General features: G+C 43.1%; 1 protein-coding gene across 1 annotated transcript in view; it reads left to right on the plus strand.

Annotated features, from left to right (window-relative positions):
* LOC117468864 (protocadherin-16-like) overlaps positions 1 to 8,445 on the plus strand; it is a 79,006-nt gene extending 70,561 nt beyond the window's left edge. The window contains 10 exon segments of the mRNA XM_034113213.1: positions 133 to 258; positions 378 to 587; positions 705 to 1,571; positions 1,681 to 1,794; positions 1,879 to 2,090; positions 2,207 to 2,358; positions 2,789 to 2,919; positions 3,185 to 3,471; positions 3,593 to 3,734; positions 4,198 to 8,445. Coding sequence (XP_033969104.1) covers positions 133 to 258; positions 378 to 587; positions 705 to 1,571; positions 1,681 to 1,794; positions 1,879 to 2,090; positions 2,207 to 2,358; positions 2,789 to 2,919; positions 3,185 to 3,471; positions 3,593 to 3,734; positions 4,198 to 6,779 — 4,823 coding nt within the window. The 3' untranslated portion in view covers positions 6,780 to 8,445.
* Positions 8,446 to 10,429: the final 1,984 nt, after the last annotated feature.

Raw genomic sequence — 10,429 nt, forward strand, 5'->3', positions numbered from 1 at the left:
AGCATGTCGTTGTGTCCCTTAGACACTTCACCCCAAATTGCTCCTGTGGGGATTGTCCACAGTATTGAGTATGTAAGTCGCTTTGGATAAAAGCGTCTAACAAGTAACATGTAATGTAATGTTTATTTGTAGGAACCAATGGGCAGGTGATATATGGTAGTATCTCAGAGGATGGTTTCAGCATCCACCCAGTGACAGGTGTCATAACAACCACTAAATCTCTGGACAGGGAGCTCCAGGAGTACTACACCGTGACAGGTACTCCTCTTACATACATACTATGAGAATATAAGAGTTATTTTAAGTACATTTGTAATTTGCCATCACTTCAAATTGGCCATTAATCCTGTGATGTGTATGTGTTTACATTGTGACAGTTTTTGCAAAAGATGAAGGCCTTCCCCCAAACCATGCCAAAGCCACGGTGAAGATCAGAGTGCTTGATGAGAATGACAATGCCCCTTTCTTTGGACGTCTCTACTACAGCATTGAGGTTCCTGAAAACCTGGAGGCATTGCCTCTGTTTACCTTAAAAGCCACTGACCAGGATGCAGGAGATAGTGGGGAGATTATTTACAAAATTAAAGGTGATCTATTAATTTGTTTGTTGCACCACTCACATTCTAAATGACCAACTCAACCGTTCACCTTTTTATAGGATTTTATCATTTTGAACCTTTTAAAACCATTGGTTTTCTTTGCAGCTGGAGATTCATTGGGAGACTTTCGCTTGGACAGACAGTCAGGTGTGTTGTCCACTTCAAGGCCTCTGGATCGGGAGAACAGGGCTGGTTACACGCTAACAGTCACAGCTCAGGATCAGGGCCACCCCTCCCTCAGCAGCACTGCCACCGTGGAGGTTACCGTTATGGACATCAACGATAACAGCCCCCAGTTTCAGAGCAGCAGCTACACAGCAGATGTCTCAGAAGATGTTCACATTGGCTCACTGGTCCTGGAAGTCAAAGCCATTGATCTAGACCAGGGCCCCAACAGCCAGGTGCTTTACTACCTGAGCCGTGGCTCGAACAGCATGTTCATCATAGACCAAAACACTGGCCGCATTATCACAGCAGCACCCTTAGACAGAGAGAGGACCGCCTCTTACTCCTTTGAGGTGGTTGCCACTGACTCCTCGCCTGCCAACCCACGTAACTCCACTGTTCAGGTGACCGTCTACATTCAGGATATGAACGACAATGCCCCCTTCTTCATTCTGGACCCACTTATTGTGAACATCTCTGCCAGCAGCGTGAACAGCCGCAGAGTGCTGGCCACCATGAGGGCGGAGGACAAGGACTTTGGGGCTAATGGCTCTGTGTTTTATCGCTTCGCCAACCCTGTGAGGGGCTTCACCATCAACTCACTGACAGGAGACATCCAGGCCACGGAGAAGCTGCAGACGCTGACCCAGAGCCAGAGGACTTTGATAGTTCAAGCCATGGACCAGGGCAACCCATCTCAATCTTCCCTGGGGGTGGTTATTATTTATATCAGGGAGCAGAGCTACAGGGGGATCCGCTTCTCTCGCACGGCTCGAGACATCAGTCTGCAGGAGAACTCTGCTAAAGGTTTTATATATTAGATTTCAATATTCTTTTCAGATACATTTGAATGCATAGTTGCGATATTAAGTGGAAGTAAAATGTATTAACCAAATGTTTTTCTTGTACCTTGTAGGCACAGTAGTAACACAGACTCAGGCCCAGTACCCCGATGGCTCCCAAACGGGTATCAGCTATAGTATTTTCAGTGGAAACAGACTGCAGTCTTTTGGAATAAACGCTATAACTGGTAAGTGCAGAGAAGAGCATCCACTGTACAATGTGTATTTTTTCCAAATCTATAGGGTGACTCATTGTTATTTTTGTGAATTAGGTGAGATATGGGTGCAGAGATCTGACCAACTAGACTTTGAGGAGACCCCAAAACTCCGCCTTGTGGTGAAAGCCGAGACGGCATCCTCCAGCTCCTACATGGCTGTCAACCTCATCCTGCAGGACGTCAATGACAACTTGCCCCGCTTCCAACTCCAGAACTATGTAGCCTACATTAGAGAGGCGCAGGGCTACGATTTCCCCATTATTCAGGTGCAGTAGCCTGAATAGTAGACTTCCAAATCCAATATTGCTCACAAGATCATGTTAAACTGAAACAGAAATATAGCTATATTTTAATTTCTAAAATGTTGCGGTTGTTTCCTCAGGTTGCTGCAGATGACCGGGACCAGGGTCAAAACGGTCAGGTGACATACTCTATCAGGTCATCATCCATGAGCGGATTGTTTAAGATAGACCCACTGACCGGCAGCGTCACCACCGCAGCCATAATGGACCGAGAGATCTGGACGCAAACTAAGTGAGTTTTGCTCTCCTATTTTTGTTTATCTGTTCCATCACATGCCCTGTCTCTGCCCTTGACACATCAACGTTTAATCTTTGTTACTGTGATTATGTCCATTCCCTCTCAAATATTGTTTTTACTGATGGTCTGTTAAGGGCTACTGATGAAATGATTTGAGTTAAAGAAAGAGATGAGAAAAATTGGGATAAAATGATCAAATCAGAGCCTATTGAAGTCTTGCCCTGCAGATTGTAGTTTAAAATCTGATTTTGAACATACATTGTTTTTCAATCATTTTTTTATATTGGAAAAAAAGGATGAAAAAAGTGAGCTTTATGCTCATTCTGAAAAAAAAGATTCTGATCTTGGTGGGGAGTGAAACATTATACAAACACATTCATAAGAGTTAAAAGTTCAGACACTGACATTCATTATGTGGCACCAGACTTGTTGTTACGGCAACAGACCGGGGAACCCCGCGGCTGGCTGGCTCTGCCACCCTCACTGTGATCATCATCGACCTCAACGACAACAGCCCCATGATTCCTCTGCATCGGGAGATCCGGGTGCCTGAGGGTAAGTCAGCTTCACAGTGGAAACTAGTCCAGTGATCTTATCATAAAGCCTCTCTTCACACTCCCCGGAATCACACTCAGTGGGAAACAGTGAGAAAAGTCTGACCCTGTTACTAAAAAACTATTGCCAAGTTCCTCTGTTCATTTCCTGTCTATTTGATCATGGCTTTTCCAGAGCAGGATATTTCTTAACAAAGAAACATTTAGTTTTTTAACTATAAGCTACATTTCTTCTTCTCCTGCCCCCCCACCTTATTATCATACAGATGCGATGATTGGCTCAGTTATCACCCAAGTAACAGGAAATGACGTGGACTCAGGGCCAGCCCTCTCCTACACACTACACCTGGACGCAAACAGCCAAGGCCTGTTTGGGATTCATCGTTTCGGAGGAGCAGTGTCTCTGACTGGCCTTCTGGATTATGAGGAAAGGACGTGGTACACATTAACGGTCCGCTCATCTGACTCTAAACATCAAAGCGAGGCCAACATCACTGTGCTGGTGGATGATGTGAACGACAACGCCCCCACCTTTACTCAAGACTTGTATCAGGTACAGCCATCCTCACACACATCTTTACACCTGCACCAACTTATATTGACTGTTAGAATGTTTTTAAATTGTTTCTTAATAGCATCTGTAACGGTAATTTCTACATTGTGTTTCTCATTAGGTGACTGTATCAGAGCACCTCCCAGCAGGCAGTGCAGTCATCACAGTAACAGCCACAGATCGTGACTCCGGGGAGAACGGGAAAATTACTTACAGAGTAATGTCATCAACTAGGGGCGTCTTCTACATCGACCCAAGCAACGGTAAGGTTACTGTGTGCACCATTATGATTGCTTATACGTGTTTTCTAACTAGACCTGCCCTGAAACACGTTTTTTCAAATGTTATCCCCTAAGGCTCTTCTCGGATACAAATGTGGGGTTTGGAAATATTTCCAATAGGCATTGCAAAATATGTAATCTTTTTGTTCATATAAGGTCATTGAAGGTACATGTTATTTGCCTCAAATGTTTTGCTTAAGGTAGCATCAAAAATAAATGGTCTATAAAAGAGGACTTCATCTTTTCTGTCTTCTATTCTCAGATTGATTACCCGCAAATTATGTTCCAGTCAAAAGCATTTGCCCACTTATTTGTATGACGAATATATTTTTCTGTAATAGCAAATCATTATGTGTAATGAACAACTTTGATAGTTAAATGACCAACTCTAGAGGATTAAAATGAAAATGCTCTTTGAATGACCGTGTTTCTTTTTATCTTGCAGGTACTCTGTTTGTCAACCAAAAAACAGAGTTTGATTTTAAGAATCCCTCCATCTTGGTAGTTATTGAGGTGCGTGATCAAGGCACTCCATCGCTTTCATCCACTGCCACTGTCGAGGTCCAAGTTTCTGATGTCAACGACAACGCCCCCATCTTCCATCAGTCCGAGTACAGAGCCACTGTGAGTGAAGACGGGCTTCCTGGATCAACTGTGCTGACCTTGGAAGCTGTGGACGGAGACCTGTCCCGGGACAACTGTGGTTTTGATTTTGCCATTGCCAGTGGCAACTCGGGTAATACCTTCCAGATTGAGAGCAGCGTGCGTTTCTTGGAGGGACACGGCTTCCAGACAGTGGGCAGCCTGATCCTGGTGGAGGAGCTGGACTTTGAAGCGGTGCCAAGTTATAACCTGACTGTTGTTGTATCAGACCGTGGAGTCCCTCAGCGCAGCTCCAGCGTTCCTATCGTCATCAGCGTGACAGATACCAATGACAACCCTCCAGCTTTTAGCCGAGTGGAGTACAGTGTAGTGCTGAGTGAGGGTGCAGCAGCAGGGACAGAGATCTTGCATCTATCTGCCACAGATCCAGACTCTGCTCCCAATGGAGAGGTGCAATACTCCATAAGCTCAGGGGACGAGACAGACCTTTTCCAGGTGGACCAGTGGACCGGAGCCTTGAGGCTGCAGAGACAGCTGGACAGCGAGAGGCAGTGGTCTTATGTGATTGTTGTGCAGGCCAGTGACAGTCAAGGGCACTACGCTTTGGCCCCAGTTAGTATTGAGGTGAAGGACATTAACGATAACCGGCCCTTCTTTCCCCTCAAAACAATTACCGCCAGCATCAGGGAAAACAAACCCCAGAATGCCTTAGTCACCATGCTGCACGCTATCGACCATGACAGGGGGGTTTTTGGACAGTTGAGGTACTACATGTTAGATAACTCAAAAGAGGGAAAAGAGGCCTTCCTCATGAACCAAACATCGGGAGAAGTACGGACTCGCTCTACTTTTGACTTTGAGAAGGTAAACTCCTTCCATTTTGTGGCTGTTGCCATGGATGCTGGCAACTATTCTGCTACTGTAACAGTGCAGGTTTATGTTACAGGGGAGGATGAATATGATCCTGTTTTCACCTCCTCAGAGTTCTCATTTGAAGTGCCTGAGGGAGCCAAGAAAGGTCAAATAATTGGCAAAGTGCAAGCCAGAGATGAGGACGGAGGCGTAGATGGCATTGTTCTTTACTCATTGGAGGACAGTTCGCCTTTTTTTGAAGTCAATAAATCCACAGGAGCAGTTTCCCTAAAGATGGACAGCCACAGTACACATAGGAGTCGCTCCAAAAGAGAGGTGCGTCTAGTGACACTGGATGTGACGGCTCACAGCCCTCTGGAGTCATCCCGCGTAGCAGTGGCCAAAGTTACTGTAGATGTGACCCATACATCATTCGGCCTCACCACTGACATGAATATGCTGCTTATCAGCGTCATTGCAGTTTCACTTGGGACCATAGTCATACTAATAATAATTGCTGTGGCGCTCTTTTTTGTTAAATTGCGACGTAAGAAGAAGGATCAAAAAGCACATGAAAGACCTGCACCGGGAACCATGATGCACAAGTTTGAGGAAACAAAGATAGCAGCAAATGAAATGATTTACCATCAGACCCTTCCTGCATACACGCCGGATCAGAGTGGCAGCAGTGGGGGTCCGTACACTCGTGGAGGATCACTGGATCCCTCTCACTCCAGTGGGCGTGGCTCTGCAGAGGCAGCTGAGGACGATGAGATCCGAATGATAAATGAATACCCTCGAGTGTCAAGTATATCATCCTCCATGCAGGAACGCATCTCTGCCCGGGGTCCCGACTCTGGAATCCAACAGGATGCAGACCAGCTGTCAGACGTGTCCTGTGAGCCGTCCATAGATTGGTTCAAGGGGAAGAAACTGGGCAGTCTGAATGGCACTCTGTTAGCTGGCCAAGTGCCAGTCTACAGGGATGAGGGGGGTGGGTATGTAGGGGTGGGAAGGGGACTCAACATCTCCCATCCTAAAGATTACACTTTCCCAGAGGATGGGAAGCCTCCTGTGAACGGCTCGCTGACCGCCATCGTGGCCAGTGACGAGGAGCTGAGGGGGAGCTATAACTGGGACTACCTGCTGAACTGGTGCCCCCAGTTCCAACCTTTAGCGAACGTTTTTACTGAGATAGCACGGTTAAAAGATGAGTCGGCTCCTCCAAATCCTCGCAGGTCATTTCACCACAAAGCAAAACCAGAGTCAAGAATTGACCCCCCGCCTCTCATAACCTCTGTGGCCCACCCCGGGGCCAAAACTGTACCCCCCAAACCTGTTGTAGGGAGGACGTTTCCCAACTTGGCTTCTTTCCGAAGATCTCCCCTCAGCGCAGAGGGGTCCATCTCCTCAGTCGCCATGTCTCCAAGTTTCTCCCCCTCTCTGTCCCCGCTGGCAGCCCGCTCCCCTGCAATCACACCCTTCAGTGTCTCACAGGGCCCCTCCGCATCAATGATCAGCACAACGGAACACCATTTAGAGCATATCGAGGAGGCAGAGCTGAGGATTTAAAATGAAAAGACAATTCAGGGTGAATGAAATGTCATTGCTGTCCCAGACTGTCCTTATGTTTGACCACAGGGGCTGCTAACCTGAACCGTGTTAATGCTATTCTCAAGAGTACACAAGGTCACACTAAGACATCCAAATGAAGTTGTGGTGCTTACTGAAAAAGAAACTGAACTACATGATTAACAGGCCAAAATGGACTATGCCTTTTTGTGTGGTTGTGTGAACGAAACTCCTCATTCTTCTGTTGATCAGTCTTAATTTGCACATTCTAATGGAGATTCATACATGATGTCAATATTTTGTACAAAAGCATTGTCTATATTTTTATATTTACATTTTGTTCTGACAAGGAATGGCATTAAACTGTCAAGGTTGCTAAAACCTCAGAATATATTTCTATATTTGTATATTTGTAGTTTGTACTGTATACTTGTTTGTACTGTAAGTTGGTTTTATCTCTTGACGTTCTTAACCTTGTGGTTTTAAATGAAGCTCTTCATCGATGCTTTATGAATTGGGATTTGTGTAACAGATGTAAATATTTATGGAGGAAGAGACATCATAGCTTGAACAAATGAAACATCAGTCAGAATAGACTATTGTATGATCAGATTTTCCGCGAATCCAGTGTTTGATGTCACATCAAAAGGTAATCATGAATGTGAAATGCTTAAAAAAAGGTGTCTTAGTTCTCACCTTCATTTCCTGCAATGGAAAATTAAACTTGACATCCAATGATCACATCCTTCAGGTGCCCTTGCTTTAATTTCTCACAGTGAGCTTTACTGCCCTAATTTTGCATTGTAGATAAACCATGTGTGGGAGATCATTGAGCAGCTACGGGGTAAATGTAAGCAGCCATATCATTACAGAGAATGTAAGCCGGTGTGTCATGTGTCTACTCATCCAATGTCCCTCAGTAAAACATTAAAGAAACAATACTTAAACACTAACTAAGTATTATCTTTACATTTGTGGCAGGTATTCTTATTTTTGTCCCCTTTTTTTGGACCACATTTGTCCCCTCTTTTCAGTAGCGCTTTAAATAAATAATACAATATGGATTGAAAGTCAAACTTAAATATGATGAATGAAAAGAACATTTTTGATGAATGTTAAAACCCCACCAGAGAATGTTTCCTAGTTAATGATGAGAAATGTATGTCATGTATATTTTCAGACACTATTTTTCACACAGATGCCTACGCCATGAATACATTCATGATCATAATTGTGTTTGTTGGCCGCCTTCGTAAAATAAAAATAATGTGTAAATTACCATTAAAACTACATAGTGCCCTCAGTACCCTAAATGTGGATTCCTCTCTACTTATCATTATAACAGTATTTTGTTTGCCTAATCCCCAGTTTAAGACCCTTGCTAACATTATTTTAAGCACCACTAACATTCTTCATTTCTTGATTCATTGTATAGGTAGACTGTGATGCTTAGTAAATTATTTACAAGGATGCTGTTTTGACCATGGCCAAATATACATGAACACTACCTAATTGATTGAAGGTACCTTGTTGTTTGTTTTGTTTTGTATAAAACAGTGTTACCCAACCACTTGTGTTTCATATTTGTCCAAACTGTGCGTATTATGGTGCCAGAGAAGAGAAATTCTTCTAAAAGTGCCTGATTAAAGTACTTACGTCAACTCACCGTCGTCCCTTTCACTGTCTCAGACATTTTCTCATATGTATTTCATTTATGAAAATGAGTCATATAATAATAGTTATTAGGTTCAGTTATTGCATATTATTATATTCAGAGCTCTACAATTTTCCCCAGAAAATCCCAAAGATAACCAATAATTAAACTCAATATGTCCTATAAACATGCATTACAAGTGTTCTACCCTGAGCGTTTATAAGAAGTGTTAATCTGATATTTAGTTGATTTAGTCACCGTTAGCTCAACAGCATTTTCTGGTATCCTTAACTTAATCTAAATACAGTTAAAGTTACTTTCCCTGTAACCTCCGATAAATGTGGCCCACTCCCAGTACTTTCCTAATCTAAGGAAAATGTTTCTCAAATGAATAATAATTCACTTAAAGGTGGGGTAGGTAATTTTGGAGAAACCAGCTCGAGTGCGCTAGAATTTGAAAATACACAGCCGGAAAAAATCTGCCACTTCCTTACAGAGCCCCTCCTCCAACACACACGAACGCGCACATGACCAATGAGGGCACGGGATAATTTTGTGCACAGATGGAAAGCTGACAGGCAGGTAGGCCAACCAGTTATTTTAGCCGGGCCGGCTAAAATGATTGGTCGTGCTTTTTACAGTACTACGGCTTCCACAGATGACATTCTTTTATGGATTTGTTGTCAAAGCACTTAAGATATTCATTGCTATCGGGATGTTAAGAGCATTCCATGGAATATAACAAAAAGTGTATCTCGAGCCGGTTTCTCAAACTTACCTACCCCACCTTTAATGATATCCATTCAATAAAAGCTTAAGGGGCAAATATGATGTAACACAATCCCATAACATGTTATTGAAAGTGTTGGCTTTAAAGATGTCATAATTCTTACCGAAAGCAGCCATGAACAAATAAACTCTTCTCTTTTATACCGTTAATACTGTTGTTGAAGCTTTTCCAGCACAGATGAAGTGACAAAGAATAACAATACATTGGAAACTACACTAAAACCTTTACATAAAATGTTCAGCCTTATTCCATTTCTCAAATTAACACCACATTAACATTGTGCCAGACCTATTTCCATCCTGTTCTTGTGTTATTAAGCCTAGTTATCTATTTTTTCAAAAGGTCTCATTTACATAATGATTTGCAGCTCAGTCGTCATTCATCGTGCAATACTGATCACACCAAATACCCAGTTAACTCTCAAACGTTTAGGCGTCTGATGTTCAGACAATAATTCTTAAGGTATATCACTATATCAAACTATATAGCATTTATCTTTGTTTTGCTACTTGAGAAATACCAGTCTATGTTGCTGTTTCTACTAACTTCCCTCGATTTCTATTCCCTAGATAATCCTTAACACATAACAACAATTTGACTCACTGCAAAGTGGTGAAAGCTCTACAGTCAGAGATTAATATTATTCTAATGTTTTCATTTTGTACGCGAAACATTACTGGCTCTTATAACATACAGTGATGTAACCAAGACATGACTTTTCATCAAACAGCCAAAAGTTCAAAGTGTGCAATAATCTCAACTGGAAATGCATTTGTCAGGACTCTTTGGACTTTTCCACATATTAGAATTAATGCACATCAACAATGTTACTAAATAGTGTTATTTTTTAAGTACGCAACCCCACCTGTCATGGGAACTCATTGCATCACTCTGATACTGCCTGAGGCAGGACAATAATCTGTCCGCCTGATGAAACTGTGCTGAAACTGTGCTGAAACTGGACCAGCGCTGTTTGCCTGACTCCAACTGGTTATGGAGCTGAAACCTCAACACTGTGGTATTCTGAGCAATTACACACACATGCACTGAGGTGAATTCATGTGTGTAGTTTTTTTTGCCCCTGCACTGGAAACATGGGCGGAGCTGGCTGAATGGGACAGCCGGTTGATGATACACTCAGTTTAGCAGACTATGAGATGAATGCTACAATGACCCAAGCTGAGCACCTTGGATCAGAGGCCAGTG

This window comes from Trematomus bernacchii, unplaced genomic scaffold (genome assembly GCF_902827165.1).
Source record: "Trematomus bernacchii unplaced genomic scaffold, fTreBer1.1, whole genome shotgun sequence".
Lineage (NCBI taxonomy): Eukaryota > Metazoa > Chordata > Actinopteri > Perciformes > Nototheniidae > Trematomus > Trematomus bernacchii.